General features: G+C 36.0%; 1 protein-coding gene across 1 annotated transcript in view; it reads right to left on the reverse strand.

The window, feature by feature from the left end:
- ERP44 (endoplasmic reticulum protein 44) overlaps nucleotides 1-13,700 on the reverse strand; it is a 54,148-nt gene that overhangs the window by 28,680 nt on the left and 11,768 nt on the right. Inside the window, exons 2-4 of the mRNA XM_074146180.1 lie at nucleotides 5,304-5,376; nucleotides 3,410-3,449; nucleotides 233-348 (exon numbers count right to left, since the gene is read on the reverse strand). Coding sequence (XP_074002281.1) covers nucleotides 233-348; nucleotides 3,410-3,449; nucleotides 5,304-5,376 — 229 coding nt within the window. The remainder of the gene's footprint in view (nucleotides 1-232; nucleotides 349-3,409; nucleotides 3,450-5,303; nucleotides 5,377-13,700) is intronic.

Raw genomic sequence — 13,700 nt, forward strand, 5'->3', positions numbered from 1 at the left:
ATAAGACAGGCTGAATGGATATAAGTGCATGTTTATGGATGCAATGAGAAAGCAACACTGGAGATTGCCCTGACAAATTTGGAAGAACAGGTTCACTGATGTACAGAAGCAACTCTGGGCTAAATGATGGGGCAGGTCCAACTACACTTTAAATTGCTGTCTAGTATATTCTTCAATATGAGTAACTTGCTGGCAGGATAGCACAGAAAAACCTAAATCGGGATTTACTTACAATGCTGATCACAGTCTACTCTAGCAAACACCACTTGATTCTTATCTGGATATTCTTCCTTAATTACATTAGAAGCTTCCTCAAAAATGGGATGCAGCATTTGGCTAAAGCGGCACCTGTGGATAGAAAATAAAAATCACAACTTCAAAATATTAATTTGAAATATTTTAATTGATGACTCAGAATATTTCAATCTTTGAAGGAAAAAGAAGGAAAAAAAAAAAGAAAATCTATTGGAAAAGAACATCTACTTGTAATCATTCCAGTATCTGGATACCAATAGGTTCAAAAGTAACTTGAATAATTCAAGTAGGGAAAAAAAAAAAAAAAAAAAAATCATTCTAAAAGAATACATAGTTAAAGATGTGCCCCCTTGCTTTATCTGCTTAAGAAACACCATTAATCACTTATAAGCCTCTAGGAAATATATTCTATTCAGAAAGTCTGGTCTTCATTTTTTCTACCTGAATTATCCCTGGGGAAGTAGTTTAAAGACTATAATAAAGTAAGTTACTTAGATTGTTGAGATTCAATTATTCAGCAACTAACACCTTCAAGAAATAGCAGAGAACTTTATAAGGATCAACAATAGAAGTTATAATATTGCTTATATTATTGCTCAAGACTGCTACTACAGCACTATGAACAAAGAGAATCCCATGGGTCCCTTCTTCCAGTCATGTCTGCCCATGGAAAAGGCTGTAGGATTGTAAAGATGCTTTTGGTGGCTTTGGGGAATTTAGGGTATCATTAGTGCACAAGCCCATTATTAATATGTCAATAAAATTATTTTATATTCTGTTCTTTTAAACACATGGTAGAATTTTAAATTGAAGACATATAACAGCACTGTAGAAGTTCTCAGAATGAGACCTTATGAAATAGACTTGCAATAAACCAGCCCGCACTGAAGACCTGCATAAACTTAGCAGTGATCACCTGGAGACACTCTTATGTCTACAACAGCAAACACTCCAGTCAAAAGGTAGGTTTTGCTCTCAAAATACAAACAGGGCTTAAGGCCATTTTCTGAAAGAAACCTGATTCTGGGCAACGCGTGTATGCTACACATTTTTGTAGCATACGTGTTACATATGGCTTCCTTGTCCCTCAATCTTCTCCACCCTCGTAGCAGAGTATCTACATTAGCGAAACTGATCTATTCTCATTCAAAGGTCACCTTACATCACAGGCTGGCAGTACGCTACCTTGAGGGGTTATTACAGAATGCCTACGTGTAATGATCATAATAAAGGCTGTAATGTTTTAAAATTATGGCCTACTATAATGTGAATCGACTTGCAAACATATGCAAATCTTTACATTCAAAGCAAACCTATTCTAGAGAGGATTCAGTAACAGTGGGGATTTGCAGAAAGAGTTGTGTTAATAAGGTCCTGAAACAGGACGCTTGTTACCTTACTATATCAAGTTTTAAAATAATGGCATCTTCCCCTCTATTACAGAAGTATCAGAACATGGATTTTTAGCCTCTTGCATTTTGTCTTTTGCAAAGTCCAGAAGTGATTTTTCACTGGCAACACCCCACATCTCAGTGTAGTAAATTTACTCTCCATAGGTTTACTTTCCTTGGTTATCTTTAATAAAACCTTTTGAAGTAGTCCAGGTATCTGCAGATCACAAACTGAAAATAACCATCTTATGTTTCATTTATTTACTTATTTTAAAAGGCAGCCTTTATAGCATAATTCTATGCAGAACAAGTAAGAGATTAGACCTAGTTTCTTACATAACAAGTTACTTAGTTGCACTATTCATTATAAAGAAAGACATTTAAAACAAATAGCTTGGTAAATGAATGCAATCTCTCCAAAGAAAAATTCTGTTGGTTTAAATGTGCCTTTTATCAATTTAGTCTGCGGTAGCAAATGAACAGATGCAAACTAATTGAACACAAAAATTGTCTATAAAATGACAGGTATATACAAAAGTTAAACTGATTTAGATTAGTGTAATGTCTATCTTCATGCAAAGTTTAAATGAAGGCATTATAAGCGTCTTTACTGAGAACTTCATTCTACATGTAAAGACTGGGTACAAAATTTTCAAAATCACTTTTAAAAAACAATTAAAATTAGCCTGCTACTAGTTGAATGAATTATCAGCAAAGACAAATTGTAAATTTTTCATGTAAAGCTCTGTGCACTTGCTATTTCTAGGCCGTACAGACCTACAGACTTAGCCATATAATGGGATGTGAATGAGGTGAAAGGAATCAGAAGTCTCATCACCCACACATCCTTTGATTCTGAAGGCCAACATTTTATGCTCACAAAGCAAAACAGCAGGGAGAGGAATACTTCAAGTGCAGTGCTTCAGTTTATATATCAGTTTACATCTAAAAGGTATTTACATCCAAGATTACTTTAATCAAGGAAGACAGAAAATTACTTATTTTTCTAATCTAATTTTCTACATTAATTTGCATGTAAAATTTTATTTTCTCTGAATACTTTTCTGGTTTCTTTCTTGCTAAAGATCTTTTGAAAATATTAATGGAGCAGAACAGAATATTTAAAGTTACTTCTTAGACAATAAAAAAAAGGGTGTATAAATTAATTCCAATGATGATTTTATACGCAAGTTTTTTTAAAAAAAACCACACCATAATTTCAAGTAAACAGGTCCCTCTAAGTATGTCTTTCCCAATGTCTAACTAATCTCACCCCCAAGTTCTTTCATTTTCCAGTTGCTCAGGTTTCATCCCTCAATTATAATTTCTCTAGTTCTCCACTCGGAAGGTCTTCTAGATTACAGAAGAATTTGATTTTTAGGGTAATTTCAAGTCTTTTTCTTTCCAGCATACATGCACGGTATTAACATAGAGGAAAATGGAATATTTTGGACTATCCCGTGTTAAGGAGCTAAGTCTTGCTAAGAGGAAAAAAGAAAAAAGAATTAAAAAAAAAAAATCAATTACATAGCACATCATTCCATACTACTATAGAAGCCTTTTTCCTTTTTTGGTAGAAGCTCTGAATGAACAAAAGATGACAGAACAACAGAAGGGGAAGTAACGAGGACATAAAAAAAACCAGGAAAGAATAGTTTGAATGCAACATACCACTGTATTTTTAATTAGAAAACTAAGCCAAACGTGACAGTTTTCAAAAGACAGAAGTTTAAAGATAGAAAAAAAAAACTTATATAACTTACCAATCAGCATAAAAATTAACTAAAGCGACATCTGCATTGTCTGAGAGGAAAGAAAAAGAAAAAACCCAATGTCACATTGTGAGGCAGACTTCTTAGTAATATGTTATCTGTGATAATATATATTCCCAAAAACTATAAAAGCAAATATTTCTAGATTATTCAGCATTCCACTTAGTCTGACTGCTAGAAAACTGCTAGGATAAATCTTATCTGAAATAAAATCTATATCAAATGGTAAAGTGATGAAAGAGGCCTTCAGCCAAGTATTTTATTGACTTTATTGATATATTAGACATTAAAAATGTCAATACTTAAGTTATTAAGACACAAAAGTAGTAAATGACACATGAAACAAAAAGTAATTCTGGATTTAAAATTAAGGCACTCAAAGCAAGAAGTTGTACTTTATTGTATCTTTTAAGCATTATCTAGATTATTCATAAGTGTTAAAAAACAGTTGAAATCTGAAATGTCAACTATTTAGGTTAGAACATGCAACCTGCCTGCTCTGGTCAGTCCTTACCTGCCTTATTTGCAAAGCAGCTGGATACTAAGGCAAAAAGTTTTGAGATCTTCAGTCCCAAAACCAGAAAAAGGCTAAGGGACACTTGAAAAAAACGGAATACTATAGGGATATGTATGATGAGGGAGTGAAATAACGCTCTTATACACTATTTTTCAATACCAAAAAAAGCAGAAAATATGTCAAAACTAGAAGGACAAATCTCCTGCCCAATAAACTGGGGTCTTTACACAATATAACAATGATGTTGTAAATTGAATTTTATTAGTACTAGTGGCCTAGATATTGAAAAAAAAACAACAACCCAGAAACCTTGAAATAAATACTGGAACTACAGAATATCAGCTACAGCTTTATAAAGCAGAAATGTTGCTAGACGACTTCACACTATTGACAAAGTTATAAAGGAGTTACAAGTGAAGATTAAGAAGATGGAAGCCTGATAAAGACAACATGCTGGAAAAGATGACTCTTGATAAATCTGGGAAAAGCTACAGTTTTGATTAAAATTATGGCTTTAAGATTTTCGTTATCAGCAAGGAATGCAAGTGGCAAACAGGAAATTAACAAGCACAGACAAATTCAGCGTTACCTCCAAGGCATAAAGTATTTGTTGAAAGTAATAGGCTAAATTTTACAAGTACTTACTTGGCATATATTTCCTTTTATGAATAACATTTTCAAAAGGAGTCTGTATTTTGCACTGTATAAATAGTATTTACAAACAGATCACCTAATGATACATTTAGCACACAAAGCAATCCTGCAATAGTAGGCAGATTCTAGTACAGACCTAAATAAAAGAATATACAGATTATTTTTTTTTTTAATATATTGAAATGATGTAATAATTTTTTCCCTGTGAAGGCAACCAGATACAGGCAAATTCCATACTTTTCAGACAAAAAGGTTTCAGACAAGGAATACACATGTATTTAATTTATGAGCCTCCTTTCTATGAACCAGCGGAATCAGGACAATGCTTAACTTGAGGAAAAACATAGCTGAACAAGCAACATACTTAAGGCCCATCACTGTGGGCTTCTGTTGCTGCTATTTTGGGGGGAACTTTTAAAATGCTGTCTTGACAGATTTTGGTTATATAATGAAGCATTCCCTTCTGCAAACAAGATACCAGCTATTTTTCTTAAGACACTTCAAATCCTCATTGAGATTACAAAGAAGTAATTTGTTGAGTGATACATTATTTCAAACAACTAATTTTGATCATAGGCATTTCATACTTTGACGCCAATTACAATTCATTTTTTCAAAGCAAAGGTATGGATATTCATTTAATAACATTGCAAGTTTAACACACATAAGTGGCTGCAGACATACAAAGAAAAAAAATAAATTCAAAGTACTCACTTAAAATGTCATCTATATTCCCACTATCTAGACTTGTTATTTCACTTCTTGTTGGATTAAAAAGCCAAGACACCTAAAAAGAGAGAACAAACCGGTAAGGTATGTAAAGTCTCAGCAATAAAGTTGTAACATACCTATGATTTCAGTTCAAAAAGCTGGAGAAGAACAGTAAAATAATTGTAATTCAGTCAATGCATTTCAGATGACGGCAGTATTACAAATAAAAAATAAACAGTATTTACAGATACAACATACTTTCACAGTTAAAGCAAAATTGGCTATGTCTCCATATGATTCTCTACTATGTTGGCATAAACATTACAGGTAAATTTTATACCTTTAAGAACAACTTCCATTCATAAATTCACTCTGAAGAAAGAAATGAAACCCCCACTTAAGCCACCTAACAACCTCAATCTCATACAGCCCAGAAGCGTATAGGCACAGTGGTTTCACCTACAGAAAAGTCATTTCTTCTGTTACTTACAGAGCTTCTCTGACTTAAAAGTGTCTCATCAGGTAAAGCTCGCATTTGCCTCCATTTTTATTACTGTTGTAGAAAACCGTTTCAGTATAGCTAACACAACTACCTACAGTCTTTTATCTCCTGTACTTTTTCTTTGATGCTGCTTCAGTCCCAGCACACGACTGGCACATCAGACTACTAAAACTGAGACACTGTCCGCCAGATCATTCAATTACAAAGCAACACACATATTACTCTTATTGCAACTACCACAGCAATATGCACTTTTATGGAAGAGCACTCTCATATTCACTGCAACAGGCCCAGCTCTTTTATCTCAAAACGCAGTAGGGAAAAAGGGGGGAGAGTTGCTGGTCTATCCCAGGTGAGAGGGATACCAGTGCGTTAAAACTTATTTTTGTTTTGAGATAAGCGTGCAAGTTTTTGAGTGGGACAATACAGATTCTGGTCTGGGACATGAATATTTTTATCCTGAGCAACATGGTCAGAAAGTCGGCACTTCTCTAAGCAGGGCCAGGGCTCGGACCAGATGCTCTAATGAAATTCCTTCCAGCCTCATTTTCCATGATTCTATGGTTCTATTCATGGTTTCCATGATTCAGCTGAGAGAGATGGCAGGAAAGGAAAAGGAAGTATTTTGGTAGAGAACCGACAGGAATGCACAGGTCAAGAGGCCAGGTAGAGACCGGAAATTCCCAATGATACCTGAAGAATTAGTTCTTGCACCGAGATGAGGTGGCACATGACACACACACTGTCAACGTTCCTGGAGCCTTAGTTTACTACTTGGAGCTGCAAAGAAAATATGCCTATGGCTAGAGAGGCAGAGCTGACAGCTGCTTTTACCAAAGACATCAAGGAAAAATTTTAGAAGCATAAAGAACATCCAAATAGTGCCATATGGAGAAGCTGGATACAAGGATCCAGTGATACAAAGATCTCTCCATTTGTGGAAGAGCCTGACACCTATCCTGGACCTATACCAGAACCATGACTACAAGCTGCAAGCCCCCAGGGCACACTTGTCCTTGGTTACAATTTTAAAAAAACCCCACAATTCAGTATCAAACATCAAGTTTTCTAACATCTGTTGCAAGTGTATGTCAAATATTGGCCTCTCCAAAACATTAGCCGTACTGGATGCCTGCTTTCATTAAGTTTAGCTTCAAAAACTATGGGAGGCTTCTGCAGTGAGACACTGTCATAGCTCACAAACTGTCACTGTAAATGGTTTGTAGGTGAGATTTGCAGCAATCATTTTCAATTCCTTCTGACGTGGATCACTAAACACTTCTAAGTGAAGACACTGATCCTTTCACATTTCCCATATGGAGGCCACCGGGTAGCATATACACTCCATCTTACACTACAGGCTGAAAACACACCAGCCATTGCAATACACAATATGTACTAGTGCTTCTCGCTTGGTAACTGGACAAGATACTTATCTTATACAAAAGTCTAAGATCTGTGGCGGAGTTTGCACAGCCTTCCTGCAGCACCTAAACTGCCCTGCACAAATGTCAGAATTGTGGCTTTAAGATGACTGTACAGAAGCAAAACTAACGGTTGAGCTGTAAGGTCCATAGTCAAAACTAACCGCGTAACGACATGGTCTGCCAAAATTACATCTGATTAAGCAAGCTATGGAACACATAAGTTGCGGCAGCCCAGTATGGGGGAAGTTCCTTTGAAGATGCCGGTGTTGCTGACTGCTGAGGAGCAAGAAGGGATGGCTCTGCCTCCTGTCTTTGCAGAGAGAAGCTACATATATGGACACTGGTCTGCATCAGCCAGATTACCCCCAGGCGAGTGACAGCTGACAGTAACCATCAGTGCACACATCTCCCCACCACCCCCGGGTGGTGCACAGGACAACAACTTCCACAGTGTTGCTACGGGGAGGCGTTGGTAGTAGTAGTTACGTTTGTAGTAATTCGTCAGTTAATGAGCTGGCACAGTTTTTGTTTGTAGGCACAGACTGTTTCGTTGCAAGTGTTTGGTTAGAGGTAAGTTGTGTACAACTGGAGCAGTAGCTATGATTAACAATAACAGTTGGAATATTGCTTTAGGCAATAAGGAACAGTGTAACTCAACGTTCATTTAGTTGGCTGTCATCCGATCCTACCACAAGTGACTTTGCAAACTCAGGTCCCAGGAACCTCAAAGGCCACAGAATGACTTATCTTGCTTAAAATATTGGACAATGCTCATTTACACAGAAAATCCACAAGGGCCTCTAAAAAGCAGGAACTTTTTAGCTGCTGCACATAGCCCTGCATCAGCACTCACGCTCAGACAGAACTTCCGCAGTAGGTCTTGGTGAAACTGTTTTCACAGGAGCTCAGCAGTTTGTATTGTCTAAACATACCGAAGGGGTAAGGTATCAATTTCTTAAACCCACATGGCTTTTTCTAATACAATTTTACAGCAGCAACACAAATCTTATCCAACAGGATAAATTACACATAAATTAAGCATTACATAGATAAGCATATTATTTGCAATCAGAAAACAGACTATGTTATTCAGCAGCTTAATGGATCAGGAACTGTAGTTCCATTTGTAGATTGTTACAATACACCTTAACTTGCAATGCAAATATTTAATTGCAAAATCAAAGCATAGGGCTTAGTAACCAATAAAATAATCTACTAGACTGTGCTATGTGCAGAAAAAGCAAATTAAAACTAATACTTCTTTATAGCATGAATAAAATTTTTGATTGCTTTCTTAACTCTTACTGTAGAAAGATGTGGTGCAAGTCGCATGTACTGGAAGACCCCAAACATCTTCATATATTGAAGATGAAAATGAAATTAAAGAGGCAACAGGATATGCAGCTTATATTTAACAGTAGTGGAAAAATACTGAGGCTAGGAATGTCTTTAGCCAAGAGCTGCACAAAACCTGAGATAACAGAAATACTTTTTCCACTAGAAGTATGAAAAATTCTATTTTGTCAAAATATATTCATAATCATGTTCTTAAACATTTTATACTGAGTAAATTGTGGTTGCCAAAACCTTCACAGTAAGTAGATAGACTCAGGGAAAGAAAAGCATTCCTTGAAGAAATGTCAATAAATATGCAAGACTCGCTTCAGCTGAAGCTTTCATAAAGGTATAATGCCTGTAAGGAAGAAAACACATCCTTTTGACCCAGTAATCTTCCTGTCCCATGAGATGCAAGAGGGTTTATGATATTACTAGTATTAATATTTAACACGAAGGAACACAAATTTGTATTTAAATTGCTAAAAAGCTACAGTTTTGAGAATATTTTCTGACCTTTGATGAGGCCTGTGCATGATACAAGCAGAAAACAAGACATTTTTGAGGAAATAATTTTTGAATGTCAGCTACGCACTTTATAAAACAGGTAGCAAACGTATGTTTTGAAAAACATAACGGCTAAAAAAAAGTCTTCAGATTTTTTTTCTTTACTTTTACATGCAAGCTTTGCATTCCAGTGGCCTACATAAGACTGACACATGGATGATTTTTCACATTTGTAACTGGGGGGAGGGGGGGGGGGGGGGGGGAGGAGAAATACAAATTTTCCAACTGACTTCACAAGTTAACTCACGAAGAAAACACCTTGCAAAAATAATTCAAAAGGAAAATTGGGTATGTAAGTACATCTGAAAACAACTCGGGTTGCTGCCTTTATATTGGATAAAATTAGTTATATTTTTATATTTGTGTTTTTTAAATGCTTAAACTACTAAAATCTGAAGGTAAAACTAAATAGTTATGAAAGAAGATTTCAGAAAAATAAACACATAGTAGAATATTAAAATACTAAAAACTTGAATGCGAAACTGCGCAAGTTAGATAAATGTGTTTATAACCTACTCACAATTGTTTAACACTGGAAAAATTACAAAAACTATAGACTAAACCAAATGAATGTAGAAAGTTTTATACACTTACAGAATGCACTGTTATGGGGAATAAGTCTGGAATCAAACAATGCATTCACATGAATAAAATTTAGCTCATGTGGCGTGAGGGAAGAGGATGAGATGGTACATGTATTTTTACTGTTCTGGTCCTCAGAAACCATCAAATAAAGTAGGAATATCAGCTCAGGTTCATGGAAGTTTCTGAAGATAAGGCTGTTTATATTGTTACTGGGAAGGTTAATTAGTACAGAAATCCTAGCATTTCTGATCCAGTTTTGATCCTGACTTGAAGTTCGCAAATGACTTAGCCACTTCTGCCAGGAGCCCATACTAGTCACTTCTGTGGAGTAACTACAAATTACCTGACATTTATTCTGATTTTTTTCTAATGGAAGACCTCAAAGCATTGCCTGAAAGACAACATTATCCTCCCCTGACATGTGGCACAAGGCTACACAAGCAGCCTTACACAAAATGAAATGCCTGGGCAGAACCCGTTCCATTCACCCCCAAACAGCAAACCTCTGCTTGGCTTCATATCTCTTTTCCAAAGATGAAATAAAAGCACATCCAATTTCAATTCACCTTCTGCTGACTGTTGCTGTTCAATTGCCACTCCACACATCCAATTAATTAAGTCCACTGGTTATTCAGGTGATGTAGGTCAATCTTTTATCAACATTTTACTCTTACCAGACAGTGCTGCTAGTTCTTTAATTGCTAAGTGGACAGAAGTGATAGGCCTATAGGTTTAGTGGTATTTCTTTTCCAAGTTTATTGTACTTCACACACCACTTGCTTGCAGTAGAGTTTTAACAGTTTAAAAGCACAATATTAGAACTTCAACAAAAGGAAAAAAAATCCAAACAAATAGGTCTGTTTCATTTCAGCTTCTCACATCTTTATTTTTTTAACTCACATAATGAAACAGAGATCCTCGTTTCCAGAGCAAACTGTCTGAAGAATACAGAAAATCTATTCTTGGAGCATTATGATTTCTAATTAGTACTACACCTGCAAGGCAGTTAACAAGAACAGCCTTCAATTTCACTTGCTAAATTTTCCATTTACCTTTTCTTCCTGCTGGGAAATCCTGAAGGCACAGGACTAAACTACCTTTCTCCTCTACCACAAAATCATTTTATGTTTGGCAACCAGCTCTAGCCTGCATCTAATCCAGATTGACATGTCGAAGTTGCTACCCGAGGTCCTAGCCCCACAGGACTCTGTGGCTGACTTTCAGTCCCCAAGTACCTTTTTCTTTATGCATGCCACTAATCTGCTGCTGCTGCTCTGAGGTCTGCATTAAACTCCTGGACAAGAGGAAGCAGATGGGTTTACAGCTCGCTGTAGGACGATACAAATTGAAAGCAATCCCAGGAGACAGCAACGCCAAAGCTGACAGACATTGTAAGAGCCCCTGAAGTTTGGCTTCAGAACCATCAATCAGGAGCATCTCACTGGCAGCGTTCCCAGAAGCCCCATAACCAACCACAAAGTTCAGAGCAGAGAGAGATAACAGTAAATAGAGAATGGTGGGGGAAAATAAAAAAAGAACATTATTCACCCTCTCGGTGAGAGCAGTTCAACTCTTAATTGTCACCACTTGATTCCAGACTGTGCCTGATCATTTTCATAATTTTGACTAACTGCTGCCATCTCTGTTGATTAAGCAGGGGTTTTATTAGTAATGTAAGCTACTTTCATTATAAGACTATGAGACAAAACTATATTAGTTCAAAAAACTAACCAGTGATCGCTTCTGAGCTGTATTTAAGTTTTCAGAGGAATTTTTAAATTGATACAAAAAACCTCCTGTTCATATTATTTTTCTCTCAAGAGCCGTATCTTAAATTTAATCAGTGAAATTTAAAACACTCAAAGGGAGCTACTGAAAATAGATTTAAGAATTGCAGTTACTAACTTCCGTGAGAACAGAGATAAAATCTAACTACACTGAAATGCAGATTTTTTTATATTTATATATATATATATATATTTTTATATATATATATATATATATATATATATATTAGAGAACGAAACTTCTTTCTTTAGCCTTGGCAGGCAGGTCAATTTTGTAATGATTTAGCCAAACAGTGCTATAAGTGCACAGAGCTAAGTAGAAAAAAAATTAAAACCGTATTAAAAAAGAGGTAGAGTGACATTTTTTTCCTTTGCGTATCTTGTCATCTACTCTCATTTTAAGTGTCTGACAGGAATACGTGGTGCAGTTATATCTATTATTAATATTCAAGAACTTTTTGCCAATCAAAACATTGGAAACAAAACAAACCATTCACAATTTATAATGGTATCTTTGAAATTCCAAATTATATTGATTTGATACTCCAAATCAGGAAAAAAACCCTCACAGCTAGTGGTTCCTACAACTGAACTTAACACACAAGCAAAGGGGTTGTAGGATTGTCATGTATGACTGGGAATGATTCATAGCCACAGATATATCTCAATGGCCTGTTACCACAGCACCCAAGGTCCCCAGAAAGATGGGTAAGTTAACCTCACAACAGTTTGTGAGCTATAATAAGGAGATACAAGAGGTTCATTCAAAAAATCCATCACAGAGATGAAAATTAAACCGCATTATCACAACGTGCAGTTCAATACACTGTATTTTTTCCATAAAGCTATTAGTAGCAGAACCATGAACCCAAACACAATTTTAAAGCTTAAGTCTCTGGGCACAAACCTACGGATCATTGTCTTTTATAGAAATGTTAGGGCTCAAACAATGACACAAGGCGTGTCTAAAAAAATGTCACAGAGACGAGACCTGTAATTTGTTTTCAGCTGAAATATTTTGAATTTTCAGTTATTTCTCTTGGCCTGGAGGGAAAAGGGCAATCTCCAGTCAGGGCCATAACACACTGGTCTCCTTGTCTTAAAACATCCACTTAGAGGCAACACAACCCATATATCTACAGAAGATGTAAACAGGTCTCTGAACAACTTTATTAATTCATTAATAATGTTTAGAGTGCTCCACATCCTCAGAAATATAAGCCTACCTTAAAGCCTGTTTCACAGCTTTAAAGCCATGAATTCAGCTCCTCAGGAAACTACTGAAAACCCTGAATCTTTAGATATTTTATTTACCAAGCTTCCTTCTCTTGCACAAGCAGCTAGAATTCCCCTGAAAAAAAAAGGTATAATTTGTGCAGCTTTTTAGGAAAAAACCCACAACCTCATGTTCTGATAACTCTTTCACATACCTACCAACTGCTCTGATTATCTGGCGACAACACAAGGATTCACTTTCAAGAAGGAATAAAGCATGCAAAATACAAATGCAATCTGCAAAATGATTAGTGCAAGATAAGCAGCTGTTGCTGTATATGAGAGCCAGCACCCTGATTTTCTTGTTAAAGCTGTGATCCAGAAATAAAGGGTCTTGTCAAGACTTTGATAAAGTCTTGTCAAGACTTTGATAAAGCTAGCAGAGCAGAATAGTTTGCTGCCCCTTTTCACTAACTCAAGGAAAAAGGTCTGTTCTCTGTTTTGGCCACTGCTATTACACATAAAACCCGTTACCAAAAACATTCATCGTAGAGAGTGTAAACCTTGGAGAGTGTGTACTCTCAACTCCATTCCTCAGACAATTTCTCAGTATTTTCCTCTCTGCATTTTAAGATAAGTCAGAGCCATTTTTGCACTTAAAATATTTTAGAAATTATTTTGATACTTGGCAATAGAGAAGAATCTTGAGTCATTTCATATAAATAGTCAAATCTAAGTAGCAGGCTCATTAGGAACTGTGTTTTCAGAGCCACATGGATCATTACAGAAAGCACCATACCATCCTGTTATTCACCATGGTTTTCCACAGTCTTTCCCGTGCCCTTTACTATAGTCTTTACACACAGGGCCGCCTCAGGACAAGAAATGAAAATTATTTTTTTTTAATAACATATATACATATGTTATATATATATATATATATATATGTATTCTTGGACTAGCAATGAAAACGGATATTAAA

This window comes from Numenius arquata, chromosome 4, assembly GCF_964106895.1.
Source record: "Numenius arquata chromosome 4, bNumArq3.hap1.1, whole genome shotgun sequence".
In the NCBI taxonomy this organism is placed as follows: domain Eukaryota; kingdom Metazoa; phylum Chordata; class Aves; order Charadriiformes; family Scolopacidae; genus Numenius; species Numenius arquata.